The sequence below is a fragment of the Panulirus ornatus genome, chromosome 48 (genome assembly GCF_036320965.1).
Source record: "Panulirus ornatus isolate Po-2019 chromosome 48, ASM3632096v1, whole genome shotgun sequence".
NCBI lineage: Eukaryota > Metazoa > Arthropoda > Malacostraca > Decapoda > Palinuridae > Panulirus > Panulirus ornatus.
In genome coordinates this window covers 26051469-26078003 of record NC_092271.1, presented here as the reverse complement: position 1 = coordinate 26078003, position 26535 = coordinate 26051469, and the positions used below count along the sequence as shown (strand labels likewise).

Here is a 26535-nt window from a genome sequence, read left to right as displayed (position 1 = left end):
TGGACTTTCTCTTTTGCTGGAGGCCTTGCTCATGAACGCTGACTTACAGCAGTGATAATGATGACTGGTAAAATTTGTTAGCTGCTGCTTGTGACAACCTTCCAGCTAATGTAGTGAAAGGCTAGAGGTTGAAATTCGGCCGCTATTAAACGCTACTTAGTCTACGCTGAATACCAGTAGTGCCTACAGCTGCTGTTTTACCACATGGTAAAGTGTGTCTTGTCCCGTGGTATGTGAAGATCTTCCCAATTTTCAATTTTTAGGGGGTGAGCTACGAATTCATCTCTATACCCATGACTGACAAAAAAAAAAAATTCGTATAAGTCGGGCACAAATGCACAGTGGGAATGAACCTCGTAACATTTAAAAATTTCAACCTTTATTAGCCACTGCGATGCCGAGGCTTACAAAAAGTTACCCCTCTCAACTAGTCCCTATTGAATAATATATCTGTAACATTTAAACTCTGATTACCTAACCACATCCCTTGGGGCGCAATAGTGTTCCCTAACCATGACTGAAACTGCCGAAGGTAGCTCTAACTTTCTGCAACAAAGGCACATCCGCCACGAGCATCTGGCTGACGACAGGTGTTGAACAACGGCTCCGGCCGGCGTCGCTACTTTTCGGGTAAGGCGTGTCCCAGGGATCCTGCACCGCTCATTGGTCCCCACGCATCACGCCACGGCGCCGTATCACACTACAACTTCGGAGCGGGGAGCGGATATCACGTGGAGCGGACGGGCGATACTTTTTGCCAAAGAAATGTAAGAATAGAGGAGGAAGGAGCTAGTCCAAAATTATACTTTGCAATTTCGAGAGGCGCTGCCAATATGCCAGAATACTCAGCCGGACACAAAATAAGGAACATTCAATCTACTATCATGAAATATTCATCAAACCTACCAACAGTACCAAAATGGCATATAAAAGGGCTTAGCAGTTTCAAACTTCCTGCTTTTGGAATTTATTCCATATCAAAAGGTACGTATATGCAAATAGTGAAGATCGGAGGGGAAAAATGCTCTTAAAATGTCCCGGAATAATGGTTGACTGCAAAGTAATGCCTAGCACACTTCAAAGCAAGTTTTTCTAGGCTGGTATGGGTGGAAAGTCTAAATTCTTTCATTCTCATCCCGAACTTTATCCTGTTATGGAATAACTTTACTCCCTCGTATCTGTCTACGTTAAAATTCACCAGCATCTAAATACAGTCTTCTGATGGAATATTCAGTGATCAAATGAAAACATACGTTCTCTCTCCGAAGCGATGAATGCTAAAACGATACCAAGCCTTCTTCTGGGTCCTTGAATACCAAAAGAATTATTGCTAGATTGCAAAGCAGCAGCACATCCTTTAAAACCCTCCAAACTTCGCTATTATGACCGAATTAGTCAAACTTAGATCACATAAGTTTTAAATACAAAGTTCTACGTAATTATGAAAGAAATCATCTCAGTAAACATTTATTTATGGCGATAAGTAAATAAAAGTCTCTCCAGTAACTTATTCGGTGAAATCACGCAGATTTCCTGTTGTGTGTGGCGCTTGGGGTGGCCGACACTGGCCCGCCAGCCCCTCGTTCGTTACACCACTGCACCTTAAAACTTGCAAATCTGGTTAACCAGGCGAACGCCGCGTCTGATTACGATACACTCCCACAGAAAAACTATTTTGTCCTCATAAAATATAGCTTTTAGAATGTGTGATTGATGCAATTTTCAAGTGAAAAACACTTGAAATATAATTTCGAGTGGATGATGTTGCTAGGAAATACTCAGCATGCAACATTAATGTGTGTTATAAAAGGCATATTCCATGATGCTGTACATCCAACTCATGGTATTTATCCATAAATTCGGTACCTGGTTCAGGCTAAGGTTTATATACGTATATAGCGTTAATCAGACGGCCTTGATTAGGGCCTCAGTTGCCCGTGCCGTCTTAAGCGAACATAAAAAAAGGACAGGTATATTTCTCATAATACAAATGTGGGAACAATTCGTGACATGCCATCCATAACACCAATTAATGGTGCATATGAAAAATCTTCCTTGTAATACCATCCACGGTATCAGATCTTTCAAAGGAACACTGCTTCTTTATTAGGGGATGTCACCAAATTTCTACCAGTGGAGCTACTCTTTCAAGGCAAGTATCTTTAGGACTCCAATCGAGCTATATTTGAATATGTTGCTTCATTATTCATCTACATACTGCAGCCTATATATTCCCACATATAAATTATAAATGCAATGATCAATCTATGCAATTATCAATCACGACAAAAGTAAAGAAAAAAACAATAAATCCGGAAGGAGCAAAACACTTACCACAAGGGCTGAAAAGTTAGGATAAAAGTGCAATGAAGCCATCTAAAGAAACGTGTCACCTAAGGTCAACTAAAGAAAGGTGATCACAGAACTTCAGATGGGGTTACAAAAAAAAAAAAAGTAACAAGATATCCAGGAAAGTGTATATTAAGAGGTCGTCCAATGAAAGGCGTCACAGACTCACCGAGGACAAGGCACTCCAAGATGTTTTCTTAAAATGGACTCACAGAGTCGACCCTAAAAGGGACGTAGCATGGCCAAAGAAGTTAGTGGTCACCAAGAGAAAGGGGTTAACATGGTCACCCACACCGGTCACGAGGCCACATAAATCACTAGAGATATCACAGGAATCACAGATAGAAAATGGTACCCTGCGAAACAGCACAGTAGTTTCCCCTAAGAGAGATATATCACGCATACTTGGTCATTGAAAAAGAAGTCCTGCAAAGTTTTCCAAAGCTGTCATATTACATTACCTTAAGTAAGAGATACTGCAGAGAAAACGATCCTAAGCGTGGTCAAGCCGAAAAGGAAATGGTAGATAAAGGCTTTAGGATAGTGAAATAGAAAACTGCAGCATCTGAAAACTCATACACTGAATATGTTCCATTCATGAGACGACAGCAAGTGGAGAAAGTTTTACTGTGATGATTAACGGCTGACACGGCTGGACGAGATCACACATGGAACTCGGGTATGAATGCTGAACACAGCATAAATGGTTATAACTATGCCGAGACAAGCAGATATAGTCCAAGAGATACAGGGAACCTGTGTTGCAAAATAAAATGCTACCAAAATGGGTACGGTAATCGTTAAGAACATTACCATCCACACGACGTATTGCAAAAAATCAAGATCTCATATACTCGACGGACCCAAATATCCATATCCATTGTATTCATTTCATTGCATTGAAAGTATGAATCCAAGTTAACCTCAGCTTTGTGACCTCCTCTCTGATAGGCAACTCCCTCTGTGATCACAGTGAACTACCTCTGTCCGCAGAGAGGAACAATTTCGCATCGTAAAAAGGTACGAATCAAAGTTACGCGGTGGGCTAACTCTCTTTGTAGGTCTCCTTTGTAACCTTTCAAGGCGCGCATTGCTAATTAGATAAACACAGATTCGTACTAGGCTATGCAATACTGATAATACTATGGAGGTGATGAAGAAAGCACAATGAAAATGAAACTATGATTATCCTTATAAGCAGGCGACACAATACGATTGTATGATGGCCTAGCCTTTGACCCGACTTCAGGGTCAGACCGTCACAATCACACTCAAAAGCCGCAACGTATGCCAAATGGGAGTTAAAAGGTCCTCAAGATCTCTTCAGATCATGTACCTTATAACTACTTATAGGCCTGTCAAGACTCAACACTGGAAACTATATACATAAGTAGGTATGAAATACTATCATGTTTCACAGAAAGGAAAGAGTGTAATAATGATCATAGCACTTAGTGCTCAAACGGTTTACTGTTTAAATCTTAGGAATATATATATATATATATATATATATATATATATATATATATATATATATATATATATATATACACACACATTATATATATATATATATATATATATATATATATATATATATTGGTTCAGGATGGGCCAAGCCCAAACAAATGTTAATACTCTTAAGTGTGTTTCATTTTTAACTTAAACACGTTCTATGGAACATTCCAATCGTGTTCCATATTTTGGATTAACAAGGAACTATAAATAATACCAAGCTCTGAGATGTACATTTCAAGAATGAAAACCTAGCTCTCTATATCTAAGATAAATATAGCAGCCATATAAAACTATGAAACTACATTAAAGACTATTCACAGACATACAAGTAAAGCAAAAAAAATGGCCAAATGTTTTTGTAGACCATATCTTTCTTTTTTCATCCTCATACCTAGACCATTATATTAAATATGTCGTAAACGGTCCTATACCGGCACTACGGTTTACCGGCCATTTACATACTCCCCGCGACCGGCACTGTTCAGCATAATAATCCGTCAGAACTCGATTGCCAGTTTGAAGAACTTTTCCAGCCAAGGATTGGTGACTTGGCAAGTCGATGCAATTATAACAACAAAATGGGACTGAAATGCGTGGCTAGAGGGGCGTGGTCAGCACCTAACGTCAACATTATTCCTAATAAAATCAGTTCCTCCAAGTATGTAGGGTATTCTGACCGAAGCTTTCTTCATAGACCCTGGCGCGAGTGCGTACTATATCCGTTTATAATAACAGTGGAAGCCATGTCATTAGACCCAGTAATTTTCACATCCGAGAATATAACTGACAGTTTCCGAGTGTGAAATTTGAACATAAGTTATCTCTTATGTGTGGACTAGAGACTGTCGAACCATATCGGCAGCACAGAAGCGTACCGTAAACCTTAAAGATGATTTACTGGTAAGATGATCTATCAAGCCAAGAACCGCAACGAATCCAATTTTCAATCATTCCAAAACTCTGAAATGCGCTAAACAGGAGGGAAACACTTCAAGAGTTACAAGGGAGATACTATATGTATGCAGAGCTTAAACGCAATCCTGTATCATGTGCCATTTATCAACATAAACCTAATATATTTAGTCTAGCAGAAATCTAAGTAATGGATAAACAAAAGTTTCGTGAAGTACCAGATGTGCGAGCTATAGGTATTTTCATTCTGAAATGTGTTAGTTAACCGATGTGCCGTAACCCTAGTCACGGACAGCTTTTTAAACAACCAATCGAACTGCCACAGATTAATGTGCTGAGATACCGGTGCCGGTCGCCTTCTCTACATGGCCGAAAACCGGAGTGCTGATTAAAGACCATTTCGTAAGTTTATCCTGAATGCATATCTATTCATCCAAGACCACTCAGAAACTATCCACCAACACCTATAACATACAGCCAGATGCAAAGACGTTAAAGACTATTTACCTTTAGGTCCTGCTTAAACAACCATCTGTGCCTCTTATATAATTTTGTGGCCTAGTGCCTTACTTTCTTTTAAGTGCGTATTAGAGATTTGGCACAACCACTTCCATCAATAAACAACAGAGGAATTGTCTATAAACAACATATCAAGGACTATACACTGAAGTTTACGCCCTCGGTAATGGAAGTCAAACAGCAAATCTTTGCCTGGTATATTAAATCCATGAAACTACCACCTGCCAACAGACAGAACAAAAATAAGGACATAAAAAGAATATACTTAACCTCGATGATCACACCAGCTTGAATACAACGGATTACCTGTAAAAATACTCTAGTCAAGGGTACATGGTACATCCAAACCGAGTATCCAGAACATAGCACGGACTGATTAGATACTCTATCATCTGCCAGGGGTCCCTACATCTACAGCAACCAGACCTTCAAGATATGTAGGATATACAGGAGTTCAACCTGCATCCCTAATGCATCACTATCACAGATGCCAGTCGAGAATGTAACCTTGGCTCTCGCTGGCACTGGTGCCTCGCCCCGAAGTGTCACCACAGCATCACGCCACCTACCGCTACTCTGAACCACCGTGGCCTGAGGGCGTAACGCAAGGAACAGTAGAACCTCTGAATGAGAGATGGATATCACTTACCTGTACAACTGATGAAAGGCAAAGGAAAACAGCAAAATAGAGAGCCGACCGCTCCCAATTCCTACGATAGCGGGAAGGTGGATCGGAATCCATGTTGTACCCAACAGCTGATTTCTTTCCGTCTGTTGAACGAAGTGCTACGTCTACAAAACAGCACCTGATAAATGTGCACTACAACACCAGAGTCAGCACCATCCGAACTTATGAAATTGTCACGAGTCCTCTGTAACAGTTTGCTGTAAAACGCACAGTGAAGCAGAAACAGGACCACACATCCACCCTCTATGGCGGTGTGACCACTACTAGCTGCGCGCGCGCCTTGCGTCATATAAACGTCATAGCTGCCAACGTTACCAGAGGTGTCTTTTACTCTATCTAATATCTTATCCTTAAACATTGTTCTTACCAAACGTTCGTTGTTTCACTTGATCAAATCTGTGCCAATAACAGATGTTAAGATGATGCGAAATCAAGTTTATGCCGTAAAGAAAAAGCAACGATGAATGTTTCCCTGGATGATAAAGGATAATTCATTACGTGCCAACTACATACGATGTGAGGTATTGAGTCACGGGAGAAAGGGTTAGGAAATACAAGCACTGCGGGACGTGCCACAGAGGCTAAAACGCATAGCGTTTGTGTGTAGCCTTAGAATTACCCTTACATCCTGAGGAGGGCATTAGAAATTTTTCGGTTGATGGATGTAGCTTCATTTTGACGACGGCAGTTGATATGCCCATCATTCAAACATCCTTTGTAACAAGAAAGAAAAAACTAAGATACTGAAAGTTTGCAAATGCTGGTAAAACAGATGACATTGTGAGTGGCAACATTAGTAAGAGTTTGTAAAACAATCACGTGCATGGAATCCTTTCCGCAAAATTTACATTGCAGTACAAGATGACTAGAACGATATATACTATATATGGTGGTTGCAGTATAATGTTGAGGTAGACATCCAATTTCTTTTTTTCGTATATCGTAAATATGACACGTACAAAACATGCCTCAATCAGAGGCTAACTCGAGTGAAAGGAATAAAGTACAAGAAACATGAATATAGATCCGACTTTTAAAGGTACAAAAGTTTTAGGAAGAGGGAAAGTCGAAAGGTGGAAGAAAATTCCACAGCTTAGCTGTTCGAGAGAAGTATGGGGTATAACGGTTAATCCTCGAGTGGCTGATCACACACAAACTGTGAGAAGCAGTGGCCAGAAACATGCCTTTGGTCCAATCCTTAGGCAGGATCACGCTAAGACGTCTTTAAAAGTGGTCAAAATAATATCTGTAAGACAGTACCATCGCAAAGTACAGAAGGGAATGACTAAAGGAGATGGATGTCTTTTGACTCCACTGTGGTTCATGGAGGTGGAGGAAGAATTACCTCAGACATGTGATTAGTGGGAGCGAAAGATTAGAGGCAGAAAAATTCAAAATTGATTTGATTTGAAGAATAAAGCGGCTTCATCCGATGGAGAGTTAACCATACACAGATCAGATCGAAGGAGCGGATTTAAAATTGAACTACAAAAGTCACTGGAAAGGCTTTTGCTTACTTTTCACAGCAAATTTGTTTTCCAAATTTCGTGATACATAACTGTAGAAGTCTCAATGACCGCAACAACTTATATTCTGTAATTCAAGTAGTGCTAATTATGTAATCTAAAACGATTGCACTCGGAAAGTCATCGACTAACCAGTCCATAAATAACTTGACATTTGGCACACTGTACACACGAAAATTATATAAAGCAAATATTAAGGGCATACAGATATATACCATAATAACCCGATGATACATAAGACATTTCTTTCAATAATCCATGATCGCGTTACTGTTTAGAAGTGGCGTATATGCCAAGGTAGTTAGTAACTCGGTCAGACATACTTGTCAGGAAAAGGCAGCAGGAGGCGGTGCAAGGAACAGCATCCATTCCTCTGTTCATCTCGTCCTGTAGTTATATCTGTGCCATTCCTCTGTTCATCTTGTCCTGTAGTTATATCTATGTCATTTGATATCGTTTGAAGTCATACACTGACTGGAATAAATCTGCTCCATGTTTGAGAATCCACATAGTCTCAAACATATTACTGACTCCGCTTTGAAGTGTGCAGTAAGAGGATCAAGCAAGCTGCCAGCCACATGGCGACGGCCTGCCATGGGCTGTTGCTCCTTCACCGAACCCGCCACACTAAATCGTAAAAAAAAAAAAAAGGTCGGGGCAAACCTGACCAGTTTTAATAGCCCTTTTCTGACTAAATGGCTGTATACAGACCCCTAGTAATACCAGGGTAGATGGAATTCAGGAAAATCCCTGGTGTGGCTCTATGCAACAAGCTGGACTTCGGAGATAAAAAAAAAAAAAAATCTTGCAGTACAAAGTACGTAAAGATTTATTCTTCTCAAAAACAAAACTCCCATAATATATACACGTGACAAAGCTTCAACAAGCAAAACAAACAAGACACGTAAACTTTTTTCAAACATTCTAAAAAACATATTACAACCTGAAACGGAATTATAGCGAAAAATAATACCAGAACCAATCAACATCGTGCATGGTGTGACGTCAGCACATGGGGAGGAGTCATGGGAGTTGGAGGCAAGCTAAGAATATCGCTTTACATCATAGTAAAAGAATGATCACTATATCATTAGTGAATCTCAGTCGAAAGGTATAGTGCTTCGTCTTTCAGCACCTCCCCTACAATGTACTATACGTCTAGAACGAGAAAGATATGAAGACAATAAGTTTGGTATCCAGGGTACGTGAAAAGCATTAAATCTATACAAAGTGTATACAATCATCTCAACTTACTAAATACCAAAAGTAAAGTTATTAAGACACACAACGATAAGGCAAACCAAACAAAGACTAGTAACAAAAGAGTCTTGCCTGTTAACATTCGCACAAGACTGCTAATATCACTTGAACAATGTCTAGGATTTCACGAAGCGACAAAGCTCCAAAGTTTTCAGTAACGTTGGAGAGTACGACTGAGAACGTGAAGATATTTACCGCACGAAGAAGCAAAACTCCAATACAGACTCGCAGACAAACTTCTCGAGGCGGTGCCGATGTCCACCGGCAACCGAGCGGCAGCTGAACACCCACGAGAGAAAGGGGAACTAGGTGTCAGGAATGCACTGATAAAAAGTTCTCTCTCAGCCAGAGTTTTATTTGAGTGTAGAATATGTTTCAGGCTCCCTATACTGTTTTATCTCCGACAAGACGTCTTGAGCACAAGGGTGCGACACCTAGGCAAGTCCCTTTTATCTATATGGATAAAAATAAACAACTGATCTCTACCTGAGAGTTTTCAGAGATGCAAGTCAAACAAAGCTCAATTGGGCAAGTTGCACACTACTATGTCATGCCAATAACGACTCGAAGCTGACTCTTGCTGTAATTAAAAAAACAGGTCTGTCACACTGCCAATAACCCAACACCGTGCCACATCACATATTGTATCCCTATGGAAAAGGATTCTTGTGAATAAGAAGCAGAAACCGAGTACTGCTGCGTCGTATGGTCACCAATACGATGCAGAAGTTAAAGAAAATTCAATCATATATCACCAGCGTAGTCGAGGTAATGGAAAATGTAAAGCAGAATAAAGCTGAAAGAATTCGGCTTCTTCAGTCTATAAAGAAGAGTTATACATGATATTCTATTGCGTGGCTGCAAACTGAGGTCAAAAATGTCTTGGGTCTTAAGTGTATCAGCAAGGAAGAAACATAACTATTAAGTCTGCAATAATACCTTGAAATATACAAAGGACATAAAGAATATCCTATCAAGAGAAATAACGAACATAGACGGAACAACTACAGAAACGATTAAATGAGACTCGTTTTAAGGTTGGGTACAGTTTCAGATGAACATACGACCATTGATTTTATGTAGAGAGAAGCGGCGTTATTACCCAACAAGCAACACTGCTTGCGGTAGCACTGCTTTCAGCAAAACCTGTTACATCTCTAACAAACTCTTGCTCTACTTTCACCACCATCCACCTCTCCATTCTCTTTCTCTCCTTTGTCAACTGCCGGTATCCTCCCAGTGCAAAACAATCAGATAATACAGACTTCGCAACCTGCTGTGTGGGGTCCCGCCAGCCGCAGGTCTGTAGGTGCTAATGTCTTACCGTCATCTGCCATCCTCGTGAGCTGTGACCTACAGTCTAACAATCCATTAGTACGGCACCTTGACAGTTGAGCTGTTCATTATTCTGACAGCACGTTAATTTTGCAGCCATGTAGTCCAACAGCCCATTAGTCTCGTAATCTATTAGACAACACATTAGTACGAAAGTCCTTTAATCCACCATCCCATTGTTCCGATAGCCCATTCGTTGAATAATCTATCGGTCTCATAGCAAATTAGTTCTGTAATACAGTTATGCTCTTGGCAAAGTACACTTTACTACTGAGTCTTTCACTAAAAGAATACCCTAAATTTTCTACAGCATATCCTAGACAGTCCCTTAACTTAAAATTCGAAACAAGCTATTAGATTCTTAACTGTTTCTAAACAAAATACCGAACAATTTCATGTTTATCTATATTTTGAGATTCCAATCAAATTCGTACATCATACGAAAAACAGTATAAAACTAAATCAAAACGACAAGCTACATTTTTTTCTTGTCTTTTTACAGAATAAGTACTTCATTGCATCTTAATAGAGAAATAAGACGAAAAGTATGGATTCCCTAAACCTAGTACGTCACGAGTTCATTGAAATTGATAACGTTGATGAGTGATAACCTGATACATACTGAACAGGACGGATCGAAAGTGAAACCTGTGAAAGTGACGAGGAATCGCACAATGATGAGGAACAGGCATTGTCTGTATGCGATAGTGTGAGGTTAGGCATCGAATATACATATATCAACGAGTAACGGGCTGTCGGACTAATGATAACTAGGTTGTCGTTCTCATGAGTATCTTAATGAGTAACAGGACTGTCGGACTAATAATTAGTCTTCCAGAATAACATCATGTCGTCTATTAGATTTCCAGACCAATACACACAGTCCAATGGGATATATCGGCCTGATATTAAGGTTTGTCAGAATAATGGACTGTGTAACCAAACCTAGCCTATCATTATCAACTTTGGATTTCCCTCGATAGGAACTCCTTATTTCTTGACTCGGCTTCCTCTAGGCACGCATCCCGGCTGTGTCCGGACACAAAGATTAGCTTATTAAAGCTAGCACGCCCACTGGCTCTTTCCGGACTTACAGATTAGTTTATTAATATCCGCAGTTGGAGGGGCGCTTAACGGGGAAGGTTGAAGCGACAAAAAACCGTTGAATTCTTTAACAACCTTATAAAAAAAAAAAGATTTTTTTGTTTTCTGCATTCTATTTCTTTTCCTGACACGGATTAAGGATTCTAGAATAATAAACTTTAAACATTCTTAAACATTGAAACCATATATATATATATATATATATATATATATATATATATATATATATATATATATATATATATATATATATCGCTAAGGCCGTCCCCTATATATGCGCACAGCCGGTAGATATATTGTCAACGTACGGGATGTTTTTCCACCTTACACAATGAGCATAAGTATATGGCGGACGTCCATACTGCCGACGTAACAACTGGTTACCTACCTCGCCCTTTTTGCCCTAACATCTTATGGCGAGGTGGAGGTTTATTTCAAGTTGTGAACAACCCTGCATGGATTTACCAATTAGACTTGTGGATCCACATGAAGTTCTGTCGTTTACTACTGAAAGTCTTGAGGACGACGGCATGACTCGAACACGATGATACGACCCTTGAGCACGACCATACGACCCTTGAGCACGACAATACGACCCTTGAGCACGACAATACGACCCTTGAGCACGACCATACGACCCTTGAGCACGACCATACGACCCTTGAGCTCGACAATGCGACCCTTGAGCATGACAGTTCGACATGGCCTCGAGTATCAAGATACAACTCGGGTATGATGGCCTGATCTTTGATCTAACCCGATATAAATCTTCAGATGCGATAAGGGAGAATTTCACTGTCTTCATAAAATGCAGCCAGTTATCTTTGGCTTATAATCATGTCTCAATATACCTTTCAAGATAAGCTTGACTATGTGGCCTTTGTTCAGTGACAACGGAAACTTTGATAAGTTGGCGATATCAAACTGGTGAGCTAAAAGATGATTGCATTTCACTCTTATGACAATAGTTATATAAGTTGCTGCACCTTAACTGATGAAGAAAATGGAAGGTAAAATGATGCTGGAATATGCTTACAGAGCCGGAGGCCAAGAGAAGTGAAAGGGTGGGTAAATCTTATTCATACGGTGGATTATCACTAATAGACTAATATAACTCCTGAGTTCCCAGTCTTAAAGGTGTGTGTGTGTGTTTGTGTATGTGTGTGTGTGTGTGTGTGTGTGTGTGTGTGTGTGTGTGTGTGTGTGTGTGTGTGTGTGTGTCTGTCTGTCTGTCTGTTCATTATAACTCTTGAAAAAAAAAATCCTACCATTGTAACATACTCCGAGTCATGTCATGGAACATAACCTTTAGTGAACAGCGCTCGTACGATACGATATCCTCATCTTCCAACACGAGCGGAAACAAGCTCACTCATGATGTCAGATGCTGGGAAGACCCACCGATAAGGAGATGCCATGTTGAAATCAACGTCACCGGGAGAGAAACTGATAAAACACACAGAAAATCATGCGTCGTTGACCATTACAAATGTCACGAGTTACAGACTATAAAGAAAATGTCAACAGGGTGGTCTTAAAAATAGCAATGGGAAAGTTACGAATAGAAGCTAGAAAAAAAAAAAGAAAAAAAAAGAGGTCGACAGGGATGTCCCTCGTCGAAGGTGAGAGAAAACGTCAGGAAGGAACAGGGATGTTTTATATATATATATATATATATATATATATATATATATATATATATATATATATATATATATATATATATATATATATAAACGAGCTTTAATGAGGATGTTAAGAATCGAAGAATGAAGAGCAGGTAAACAGGCAAGTCCGGAGTAAAAGACAAACGAAAACGTTAGCAGGGATGTTATGAATCCAAAGAAAACGTAAATTGGGATGTCACGAGTCGAAGACAATACAATATGTAAATAAAGGAAGATTCCCAATCGTTGATGAACACACACACGAACGATACATGCTTCGCACAGACTACAAAGGAGGTGCTGCTCAAAAGTACTGACATAACACGATTATTGAAGGAGTCTAGCAAATCCCTCTGCACATGTATGCCAACAGAAGACGATCTAGTACACCGTCCATATCTACTACCTTCACTTGTGACAACGGTACGGTACACTGCAGTACAGTACTGCAGCACAGTACAGGAAGGGACGCAGTGAGCGCTGTAAAGGCTATGGTGGGAGAGAGAGAGAGAGAGAGAGAGAGAGAGAGAGAGAGAGAGAGAGAGAGAGAGAGAGAGAGAGAGAGAGACCTATCTGGAACTGTTGAGGGTTATTGGTGAGATCTTGAAAAGGTTATCTTCGTGAACTGGAAGGTTATTTTTTGACAACTGGAAGCATGTCAGGAACGACCAACATAGGTGTCGTCAAGACTTAAATGTTTATCTTAACCTTGTATGAAAATCAACCTTACGTGGATGTTATTCTACAAATGTGATCACCCACGGCAAACTGTGCTTACCCATTCCAAATTCCGAATAGAAAAAAAAAAATTATATACCCTATTTCTGACTCATAACCTCACAAGAGATGGCACTTCTAGGATCTATTGGTGACAGAGCCTTGCACTATGTCCGAGTATACGAACAGACAGGTGTTGTAACGGTCGCGTTTTGCGCTACGCAGGTACCGTGGACGGTGAGTCACACTGTGCCTGGAGGAGAGGTCAGCTAGGCTGGGTGAGGTCAGCTGCAAGGAACGTGCGGCGTCAAAGAGCTTGTGTCACGCGTGATGGCACGCTCATGAAAGACAAAGTCTGAGTCATGATGAAATTCTGAATCACGCACGCATCATTCTGGAACACACGGAGTTATATAAATTGAGAGGTTTTGAAAAATTTACAAAATGTATTTTCAGGCCAGAAGCCAGGCCATCCTAAACGAGGGTCGCACCTTCGTGCTCGAGGATCATACCGTCGTTCTCAAGTATCGCAACTTCGTACAAGAGAATCGTACCGTCTGACTAAATTGTCGTACCGACAGACTCGTACCGTCGAACTCAAAAAATACCGTACCGTTGTTCTAAAGTACCGCACCGCCGTGCTCAACGATCGGTATAGGTGAATAGCGAAACATGATGTTTGTACACAATCATACACACCGCACGGAACCCCCACACGAACGGATCGTCTGTAATGTCAAGACAACAACGAGCTAGTGCGTCATTCCTCTGAGTGGAGGAGAGGGCGTGTCCACTGTGGTGGGTAAAGAGGCGATGGTCTTCCCCTGGTAATCCTGAGGAAATCTTATGTTTATCTTCGGTGTAGCGGAGGTCGTTGAGTCACGCAAGACAACAGCCTTGGTTGGTCCCAGCGTCGAAGGCTCGACACACATAGCCACGACAGCTCGACGTATGTGGTGGCATCGACCGCCCGGCATGTTCAGTGTCGACAGCCCGACACATTGTCGGGCATCGCGACAAAGCTTTGACGCCTCGACACACCTTCGACATCTTGACGCAACAAGCGTCGGCAGCTAGACATAATGAACGCTGACAGCTCGACACGGGCACCTGTCACCACCGCTAATTCCCGAGGCACTCCCGAATGACACTCACTAACACAGGGGGTTAAAGTGGAGGTGTGGGGGTGTTGGGGTGAGGGCAGGAGGGTGGGACAGGTGGGCAGTTAGTGGTATAACCCCAGTGCCTGGGATAGCTGCGGGACCTCAGCGTCTGTGGAGGTGGTTCTAAGGAGCCCCCCCCCCCCCCAAGTGTGTCTGGGAGAGGCAGGATCCCCATGCCTGGAACAGAGGCATTAGGCCAGTACTCTCTCTGTTGTCGTGGTGACAGTATCCCTGTATCTAGGGGTAGTGGTGACAGAAACCCCGTATCTGGGGTACTGGTGGTAGGACCCCATGTTTGGGGTAGTGGCAGTGCCGGAAGTAGTGGCGCTAACCACCGCTGGCCGGAGGAACAGCCCCTACCCAGAGGGGTGCCTCTGCCCACAGTGACACAGTTCCTGGGCCACACCTCATCCGGCTGTGAATCACCGGTTTAAAAGGCCTAAGGACATAACGACTTAAATGTCCTCCTAATTTTCGCCTGTTGTCCTAAACCCACTAGTTGGAAGTTCACACTGTGCTTACACAGTAGCTTTGTACCTCGACAGAATTCCAACGCGTGGAATGATTGAAAAGGAAGACATTAAAAATAAATCCTATTACCAGTTTTCCTCCTATCGCTAGTCTTACCAGTATAACTATTGTAATTACTATATCATTTCCGTAACTACTGAAAAACTGCTTCTTAAGACCAAAGCTTCTGTAATTAATAAACTAGTTCTACTAACACTGAAGAGAAGTACATCTGCCACCATTCGGCTATTTCAGCACCTACTACTCATAGAAAAAAAAATAAACCAAACAACTAAATACCTCTTTCAAACTGTGGCGTCGCGTCGGGTGGCACAACAAAGCCGTGCACTCGCCAGACTATTGACTGATGTAAACAGAAGCACGAGGGACCCCCTCACTCTGTCTCTCGCCATTACACATCGTGACCGTAGGTTAGGCCACGACACTGAATCACATTTAATCCTTGGGAGCGAACCCTTGAGCACGACGGCACAACCCTTGAGTTCGACGACAGGGCGACCCTTGAGCACGACGGTGCGACCCTGGAATACGACTGTGTGACCTTTTTAGGGTTACAAAATTCACTCTTGTCATACAATAAAAATATTATCGGTATGATCAGAGTTCATGTGAGGAAATGCTCACCTTCACCATGAAAAGAAACATACGAAGGTAACTACATGCAGAAGCATACAAACAAGCGGAACAAACCAGGTAAAGATGAAATGCATAGAAAGTTATGCTGGTAAATTAGAATTAGATCCTAGAAATGAGGGAGCGAAAACTGGGGTCCCATGAGTGTCAAGTTCTCTCCACGGTACATACACACATATCCTCACAAACACACTTGACTTACCTTAAGGGCAAATGTGTATACACATAAAAGTAAAGAAATGGTACATAAAGACAGACGGAGCAACTTATGTGTAAAATCACACGCAAACACACATACACACTTCTAGAAAAGTTAGAAAAAAAAATCTCTCATAGAAGAGACTGAGGGGCCCCACGACTATAAGACTCCATCCTTTCTGTAGTGCAAAGAGGTAATAATGATAAGGAAAAGAGAGGGCTATATCCTTGTCCGGTGCAGGACAAGTCGCGGTCAGAGCGAACTCATCGTACAGCTCGATAAAGCTAGGTACGTAACTGCAGGATCGCGTGTTGGTTTGTTCACTGCCAGACAAACTGGTCCCAGTTACCTCTCACTGTATACTTTGCTATTATTAATTATTCATCGTCTACCTTAAAGTCGGTACATTACTGTCATGTATGCGTACACCTTACTCTTATCATTCATCGTATATCTTAAATCGGTGTCACTGTCACGTCTGCCTCTTTCATCGTCTGAAATTAATCTTACTGAGTATACGACCACTTTATTTCTTCCTAAAAGAGGAAAAAAATTGGTACACCTTGCAAAATGTTCACAGCACTGCCTAAGACTTTCAGGTAGTTTACGAGATACTTCCATCCCTCTAGTAACATTTAGGATTATGAGTCTACACTTACTCTAAAATTGGCTCGAGTCGAAGCCATCCTCGAGTAAATTTAGAAACGTAGGACTTCCCCCATGTACATGCTCGACATCAAACGTTTCCTCCACAAAGACCCTGGGTTGAAATATACCCTTCAAGATGATAGAGAGAGATGCAAACTATCTCGGAAAGAGTTTGAGTCAAACTTTTATTCCAAAGACAGGCTAGGCATCACATCTTCCGTTAAATGAACAGTTAGGCTAGGTGGGCTTTGATATCAAAGCCATTCTGTTAAATGTGGTTCTTTTCACCCGTTTGTACGTTGCTTCGCCATGCAGCCCATCATCACACATAATCTATCACTTGACTCGAAAAATATTTGTCTAGAGAGACAAGTAGCAATGAAACCTGAAAACAAGGGCTAAGAATTCATTTTTCACAACTGCTTTGTACAAAGTTTGCCTCAGAAGACTGTCGGAACTAGTTGAGTATAAATTCTTAATTCTTGCTTTCAGTGTTTTCTGCCGCCGTTCATCCAACTCGCACTGGACGAGATCAGTGTTCATATCTTTTCTATCTGGTGTCAAAGGCAAGGTATATATCTGAACAATAAGGCGAACTAAGCTCATACACACTGACAAACAGCCGATCAAAACATATACCTCTGCTTTAAGATTCCTCACGTCATAGTCCAATTTTTCTAGGACATGGGTACATCTGTACTAGCTGGACCCAACTAGTTAACGGTTACTGATTGGATGCCGCTATGAAAGTAACCAGTGAAGGTCAAATTGCTAAGTTTCGAGGGTGCTGTTTAATTAGTCAGCAGTCTATGTAGGAAAAAGTTTATCGCTTCTGGAAACAATTTCAAGAGGATTCTCATAAAGAGAAACATAACTTTAATAAGAGCTCTCCTTCACTACGAAATAGCCATTGTTGTAGTGTTGCATGTGTACAATATTTCAAGGGAGGTACTTATAATGATAAGGACTATGAGTTCGCCGTTGTGTAAGATACAACGGCGTGCGGGTCAACAGTGTAAAAGGTTTACGTTGAGCTGGGTCAGCCTAGCTCGGTTTTCTGGGTCGCTCACACGAAGGCCGACATTGATTGCCTTAGCTCGCGCGAGTGTAGACGGCAAGAATCCAATATCCCGGCAAATCAGCAAGGATCAGATCGCCAAAGGCCAACATGCTAGAGGTTCGAGGATAATCAGAACCAAAAAAAAAAAAACGCAATGTGTTGAAGTTCAGCACCAAGATCCTCTGCCTACCGCTGTGTACAAAATGAAAAGCCGAAAACATAATGAGCAGCGCTGTTAGAACCAACATTAGATAAGTTTCATAATTACAATAAAGCATAATCATGCATGAAATAGGTTCCATAATCCTAGGGCAGCAAAAGTCCTTTTACATCGGCCAGACAATTGGAATTCATACGGCCAGACGACTAGTCCCCCTACGTCTATAAATCACAGAATTAGTGTCAATGGCCGTAGGCTGACTGTCCATGACCTAAATATTGCCTTACTTACAGTCAGCCTTGGTATATATGTACATATGATTAATACAATGTCAGGATATTATATGCTTGATGTAATTAGTTGCATTTGACCTTGGAATCTGAGGAAACTTAGGCAACATCACAACGCATTATAAATCTGTGGGACAATTAGGTATATAGTATAACATAACCTTAGTTCACTATCTTCTTAATACAATGATCAAATATGAGTACTGGGTTATGTCATCGCAACTGAAGCCCAAGTTTTAAGTAAATTGCTACATCGCAGAAAATGATATCAAGGTTGTCCATTAAACATGAATGAAGAAGTTCTTCCTAGAGGTAGAGACAAGCGTATAGATCGATAAGACAAAATGCGCCAGACAGTTTACATGAACTCCTACCAGCAGTACTGGAAGTAGGTTAGTCGCTCCCGCCCGCCCGCTGGCAACATAAAAACGGTTTCAGGAATTGCCGTGTAGCTCGAGGAACCGGAAATAGAGCAATAAGCGAGAGGGAGGAAAAAGAGGAGGGGGGAGGGACAGATGGGGAGAGGGGACAGATGGGGGAAGGGGGCAGATGGGAGGGAAGGGGGCGACAGAAATCGAGGTCAAAGGCGGGGGAGGTAGAGAAGAATAAAAGCAGCTTTTTCTTTTTCTATGGCTAAGACGGCGGTCATAAACAGAAGTCCTCACCGGGGCCAGACCTAAATCAAAACATAAAGAACTGGGGGGAAAAGGCGAGAACAAAGGAAAGCCTCCCCAAGAGAGAGGAGTCGGAAGGAGGGAAAAAAAAAAGAGCATCATAAAAATGTATAACTGTAGATGTGATAAATACATTAGAACGTGCTTTCGTGTATTCTGATAGTGAGTGGCGCTCTTGATACCCAGTGAATCGCCTAAGTTAACGCAGCACAAAAGTGGAGGTACAAAGGAGAGCAGCCTAAAAGCCCTCCCTAGGGGAAGGCTGTGGTATTGGCGTGTCGAGCGAGTGTCGGTCCTCGTGATAGGCTAGGACTGTACAGTGTTGTGAAGGCCAGATACTGGTACTGATGACATTATTAATATTAGTACACTTAAAAAAAAATAATGCTTATGTAGGTGATGATGCTGATGCTATGATGCTTATCGTCTAATAATGCTTATATCTACATTTATTGATATTTCTTCCAAAAAAAAAAAAAAAAGAAACAATGATCTAATAAATATATCTGAAACTGATGACTTTTTTTTTCTAAAGAATTTTCCACCAGACATTATTAGTCAGCAGGATGGACATGGCGCCTCGTAACATTACAAACTGTTGTGTTAGTCAGTTTCTGAACAACATAATACGACAGACCAAGCCCCGTGGTCCGTGTGGAGATAAAGAAGACCCCGGTGGAGTAAGGGCAACGCCCTAGGGCGGTCGAACGTCCCCAGAAGTTCTGGCAAGGTAGCGATTTTTATTTTTTCAGGACAATCCTCATTTCATTTATTTATTTTTTTTTTCCAGACAGCCGATCCAAACTTTCAACCAACTTCTCTGATTAGCTAGTATTACTGACAATACAGTTAATAAGAGAATATACTATACGTTACATTCACACTCATGTATTCACCACAATCACAAGACACGCAGACCCTGCTAGCAGTAAGGAGAACAACCTGAGTACAAACCTGATATATTTAGATACTGTTATATGCCAAAGCAAGAGCAAGAAAAGGTTTAAGAATGATATAAGGCAGGGGGAGTCCCACACCCCGATGTATCGTCGCAATGGTAAACAATGAGTTAACTTCTCTGGTCGCAACTGCTGAGGATCGTTTTGTTACAGACGCAAACGCAGGAACAAAGTCATCCACTAAAAAAGCTTTGCTGTCATAAGTGTTTCTGAAAACCTGGTTCGTTGCAACAATAATTGTTGCGTCTATTGCGTAGGTAATCTCTTGAGTGTATATAAGCAGATGGATTCAGTGGTTACCATGAACATTCAAATGGTCATAAAGCGACTCTGTAACATTGTCTAACTTTTGAGTATTACCTTATTGCACGTCTAAAGGAAATAAATATAGCAGACGATTATCTGAAACATTGATATCAGTCTTCTACCCACCTGCATTATGATTTATTTTACATCTATTCAAGACGACTTGAATGAGGAACCTATAACAATAAGCCAAGTGACTGTAGGTTCCCAAGATCAAAATTCTCAAATGTACTCTTCATGCTCGTTCGTTCATCATTCGTTCATAAACCATAAATATTCATTATCATCATTATCAGTTATTTCCCCAGAACCCCCTTTCCAGGATCACTTGCAGCACCAAGGCTGCGTTACAGGGAACTGAAGTACTCCTCTGAAGTGATACGTTCTTTGACGAGAGTGTATTCCCGATAATACAGCCTACGCAAAGGTTACTTTTCTCCCACTGCGTGACCTCGAGCAAGTGGAGTTCGGTGACATATAAGTGTGTACACGCCCCAGACAACGGTATCTCTGATAGGAATTATATATTTCTGCAAACATCATAATACATGTATTATCAAAGATGGCGACGTAGTGAAAAAAAAAATGGCATGGTTCGTCATGCGAATTCTGTTGACTTAGAAACGTAGATAACCACGGTATACGGCAGTATTTAGGTCATCAACTGATCGAGTAAATAGAAAATATTTTATTCTGGAACACAGCCGGTGCGTGTGAGAAACATTGGAAGTGGTGTGACACTTGTTTAAATGTTTAAAAGTATTGCCAAGTTCAAGTCATGGGAGCGTACCCTACCGTACACTAGTACACGAGTCAACGGTATTCTTAGCTCCGCCTCTATCACATGCAAGCTCAGTTCCGCTTTGCTCTTGTTTCAGTATTGACTTCTAGTTCACCCAGACGCACCTGAGTGTTTAATTCTTAACATGTATGTACTATCCAACGAAAAATCATATTTGATGTTAGAATACTGAAAGCTACGTTCCGTTTCTCTAATCTATTCTTTGAAACTCTGTTCGTGGAACCCCATCAAAGAAGACGCTGATATTCAGGAAACATTTAACCTGAGAGAAAAGATGAAAATGATTCCCTCATGTAGTGACACAGCAAAGACAGCTGATATTTTGACAGGCTTACAATTCAGTTCAAATTCGGAGCGATGATGATTAGAGATATATCCTACGCCTGGCAGAACCTCCTCAGGGAGACGACTCCCATACAAAAATAAATGTTTATGGACCCCCTGAGGCTCATACCCTTGGGTACGATGACTTGACCTTAAGGGACAGTTCAAAGGTCGTACCACTGTGCTCACATTCTTTTTATACTGACTGGGTGGTTGACAGAGAAAACTTAACCCCACAACCTACAGACACCTCCCACCCTAGCAATATACTTTCCCGTACATCTCAGACCCCACACCTCACATAAAACTACTCTCACAGAGTCACCCAAACCTTCATCCTCTACATTTACACCCACAGTCACCCCAACCCCGTTAGCACTACAGTGTATGGGTGGTGCAGACAGCCTGCAGATTGCGTGGAGATAGCTTTAACTGTGGCGGTAATGGATGCGTAGAACTGGTGCCAATCACCTGAGCTAAGAAAGCTATATATGAACATTCAACAGCCCAGTTAAGAGGACAAAGTTTACTTGTAAAGTAGGGAAATAAGGGTAAGGAAGGTTAGCTGTGAAGTATTCGGGTGGTGGTGGTGAAATTTAAAACGTAGAACGTTGAGGAGGAAAGTTCTGTAAAACACATGCGAACACCTCAGCTATTATTGAGAAAGGCCCAGGCTGCTGTATACCCTGACGTTTACGTCCTTTGATGTAGAGGTAGTTGAGCGGTTTTATGGCCTCCCCTTGAGGCGGACGGCCACTCAAGACGGGATTTTTTTTTTTTTTCTTTACCGAAGACGAGTCAGTAACCTTGACGATGAAACACTGGGCTGAGCAAAGGTGCAAGACAAGTGCACATGATAAGGACAGGTAACACGACACCCGATGACTGATTAGGTTATTTGCTGAACTATTCTAAACTGTATCATAAACATAATAGTAGAGCAGAAAGCATTGGGGGAAAGTTTATAGTTGTTTTCCTTATACATATATCAAAGTCTGGTGAAGAGATTATTGGTTAAGCAGATGATCGTTCATATCTGAATTATGAATAAAAATCTCGAATGATTTATATTCTAATCAGAATATTACCTTCAATATATATCCATTTTTCCAGTAACGGTCACGTCAGATCATACTGATAAAGAGCTGTTGATAAAGTCTCTCGTGAAAAATTCATGCCCATAAACATTACATACAATAGGGGCCTACAACTACATAACAAAATACTGATCTAAGTGATTTACTTATCGTCTTCAATCCTATTCCTGTCTACTTAAGTCGGATCGAAGCACAAACAACCTTACAAGCCAGTCACACGTGACCTTAACTCGAGTCCAGCGCGGCGGAGTAAACAGTCGCCCATGGTAACACAACGCTTTATTATCATTCAATTTATACACCGCCTCCAGCAGCCGTCACGTGCACAGCACCTCGACCCGACGCGCTCCTTCATCGGCCAACTGAATGCCCCAACTGTCACACACGACACCTACAGCCTGCAACATCGCACGTACGGCATCTCCAGTTTTAGCCATCTTCCTTAAACCTCTCCGCGGGAATATACGTCCTAGCTTTCATTCACACATCTTTGTGAATGCTAATATACACAGTCATCATAAGATCAGATAAGCGCTATGTACTGATAATCACACTGCTTATCAGTGATGATATCCTCTTCTAGAAGAGTAAATGTAATAAATAAATATTCTCTTTCATCGTCATTGCATCTTTGTACAAATGTCTCGTACTCTTGTTAGGAACATGTTTTACAACGCTCCCGATCCTTCCTACTTACGCACACATTCAAACTCACAACTTTTTAGGACTTTCATCACTCGCGTTTCGTGCCCTAGCACTGCCAATACCAATTCAAGCGAGATATACAGCTGGTCCATTCCCAAATCTGATTAAACATTTAAATCTGTGACCGTGACACTTGGCCTTTTGATTTCACAAACACGTGGAAATATCCAGAGGTATCTATAATGGATCAAATGTAGCGCATGAATCTACGACCAGCCGAAACGGTAGCATGTGGAGTTCTGCCAAGTCGAGGATGCAGTCCCTGGTTCCAACATGGTTCTTTATCATTTACACACACACACACACACACACACGTGAATCTGTTTGCGTCCTACTTCAGGTCAAAGCTAGAATAAGTTTCTCATGTCTGGTGTCCGCACGCACAGAAGCAAAATGAAATGATACAGAAGGTACAGAGGAGGGCAACAAGATGGCATTAGAATCAAAATACCTAAGTTACAAAGACAGGTTAGAGAGAGGCCTTAAATTTATCCATCATGAAGAAAGAGGAGCAAAAGGCGACTTGATCGCAAAACAAATTCCTGATGTCGACAGTGAATGCTAAGAGATAGGCAATGATAAAACAACCGGAAGCCATATCATGAAATTAAACAAAACTTATCAAAAATGATGTAAAGAGGTGCACTTGTAACATTACAGTAGTGGATAAATGGAATTAGGCAGGTGATGATACTGTGAATGTTGGTACCACACAAAGATTCATGGTGCTATTGATACATAAAGTTCAAGAGTGGGAACCGCACGAAAGTAAAATTTCTTTCCCGGTATATCACAAACATCGCATTCCGTGCCGTGCCGAAGTGGCTGGTGTGGTATGAATCAGCCGTTGACGATGGACATTCTGACGCTCACACACTAATGACGTGGCTTGTTGCCTGGGGCAGGCCGGTAAGAGCCACAGCCGCAGGTCAAGGCTAGCGAGCTGCTTACCTCCAAGCAACACCAGCGCTTCCTCCCTGCCCGTAGCCTCGCCACCTCCTCCGTGTAGCTGGGTCCATTCCCCAAGCTTAAACCACCTGCTTCCTCTCTGCCACCAGTCTAGTCATCAGCTCCCTACCGCCAACCTTTTTTCCTGCACCTTATGGCTGAATGCTTGAAAAAAAAAAAACGTAAAATCAAGCCAGGATACTCATACAAGGAAAACAAAGCATATCAACGTTCTCTTACTTCAGCACCATAGAATCCCTCTAAATCACTATGATCACACTGCCGTCATGCGCTTACGCACCACGGAAACTGAACCATCAAAATATATGATATGGAAGCGTCAGCAAGACCATCACACGTAAATACAAAATGTTATCTGCTCTGGTATGTTTACAAGATATTTCATCGCAAAAGATTAATTTCTTGAGTTTACGCTGACTGTTGCTCTTAAAATAGGCACGTGAATCACTTATGCCTTAAAATAAGATAACAAGACACAAAGATGGCCACTCTCAGATGAAGAGAACCAGAGCGACTACAGCGTTTAAACCTTCCATGTTGCAGCCTACGCACCTCCTACATGAAACCTGAGTATCTCATGCTACAACCACTATCTTACACTAACAATATGTACAAAGTCGAAGAGATGTATGTTATTTCTAGAGAGACGCTGCACTACAGACGCCAGTACACAGAACACAGGTGTTATCATGCAACAGCAAACGGATGGCAATCTTTGCTTCAATAAAACTTTAGATAATAATGCAGAGGTATCCCCAGACAGCGCAGTAATGATGATAACATTATATTTTGTTTAAAATGAACTCAAAAAGACTGGAAAAGGAAGTCGTATCAGTCTAAATCTCGATTAATTGTCTGGAGTGACTAAACAGCTTATTATGTATTTATCTTGTGTGCGGGGCTTCTCTTCCTTTTTCTCACTATTTTTTTTTTTCCATGTACCTCTAGTGTTATCTGTTTGTAATTCATCAGGGACAGCTGCATTTGGGAGTGATCATGGTATGAAGCGCAATGGAGAATTATTTCTCCATTCCTTCGAACTCGGGACAGATATAAGGAGTGAGGCAGACGTCTAAAATCTAACGAAATTTAACTCGGCGCATTATGCAACGCTATTTTGTACAAGACGTTAGACGAATTCTAGTATGTGTACATTTATAAATCACAACTTCGCTTAGTACAGCACATTTTTCAAACACCCTTAACAAAGATAAAGTACTAACTTTTTGTATTGAGGCTGAATTACTATTGAGCAGTGTTGGTGCAAGTGTCCATACTAACACAAAAACGAAAGAAAAAAACTCAAGGCCTTTACCAACTAGGTGACTTATGGAAGGGTGGGGGGTTAGCCAGCTCCCGGTTTTCACCAACACTGGCACTGGCCAACACAGCACCGTGACCGGGCCACCCTTGTATCGCGCTAAGCGTCACTGACGAGTCAGCACGGGCCCGCGTAGTTAAATCCTGGGAGCAGCAGTTGGCCCATACTCAACCTAGGTGTTCATCCTACTTTCGAGGGTTGGATATGTGCGTGTGTTTATATATATATATATATATATATATATATATATATATATATATATATATATATATATATATATATAAGTAAAAACACGGTACATTTATACAAAAGAGATGGGGCACTGTCAGTGTAACGCTCCCTCCTAATCACACACATATAGTAATACCAACACCGGCAGCAGGTCTTATGCTAGTATCGGGACAAGTCCTCACTAACTTCAGTAGTCAGTACTATTTTAGTCTTCATACCAGAACAGGGGCTGTTTTTCACCAGTACCGGTACTGATCCACATTCCACCACCAGGATTAATTCTCACACTAGCACCGACATTGATGTAAAAACTGGGACACTCATTCACTCACCTTTCCCTCCAGTTCATATATTCCACGCCACTACGCACACAATACGTGAGGATCTGTCGGATGGCAGAGTCGTCACTTCCTGCTTAATGATTCCTCTACCAGTTGATGTCCTGCAGACCCAAGGAAGACACTGCAGCACGATGAATAACACTGTCGTCAAATGGCACCAACCAAAGAGACATCAGCCAGCTTCCCGCGTTTCGTTGAATAGTTGGTTGGGCTGGGCTTTAGGCTTCTCGTCTACTCGGCTACCAGGCCATCGAAGTCGTTCTAGCCACCAATCAAAAAATCTTGAACACCTGAAGGAGGGGATTAAGGTGTTAAAAATGACTCTACGACCACATTATACTCTACGTTTATGGTTAAGAAGTTGCTTGCGCTGTGATCGATACTATATACGTGAATACTCATTCGTTTTGGAAAATAAAATTATGAATAATATGATGAAAGGTCTGATTTAATACCTTGAATATCATCTTCCTTGTGAGATATTTACAAACTGATATCATGAGAGTTACTATTTGGCACTACAGTTT

At 41.4% G+C, this 26535-nt stretch overlaps 1 protein-coding gene across 3 annotated transcripts in view; it reads right to left on the bottom strand.

Annotated features, from left to right (window-relative positions):
* LOC139763884 (NPC intracellular cholesterol transporter 1-like) overlaps positions 1–6251 on the bottom strand; it is a 141493-nt gene extending 135242 nt beyond the window's left edge. For 2 of the 3 annotated variants that reach the window (XM_071690285.1, XM_071690290.1), the window contains exon 1: positions 5948–6239. In XM_071690285.1, the coding sequence (XP_071546386.1) occupies positions 5948–6040 (93 nt within the window). In that variant the 5' untranslated portion in view covers positions 6041–6239. Of the gene's footprint in view, positions 1–5947 lie in introns of all 3 variants that reach the window. The other variant, XM_071690286.1, reaches the window with a different exon arrangement.
* Positions 6252–26535: the final 20284 nt, after the last annotated feature.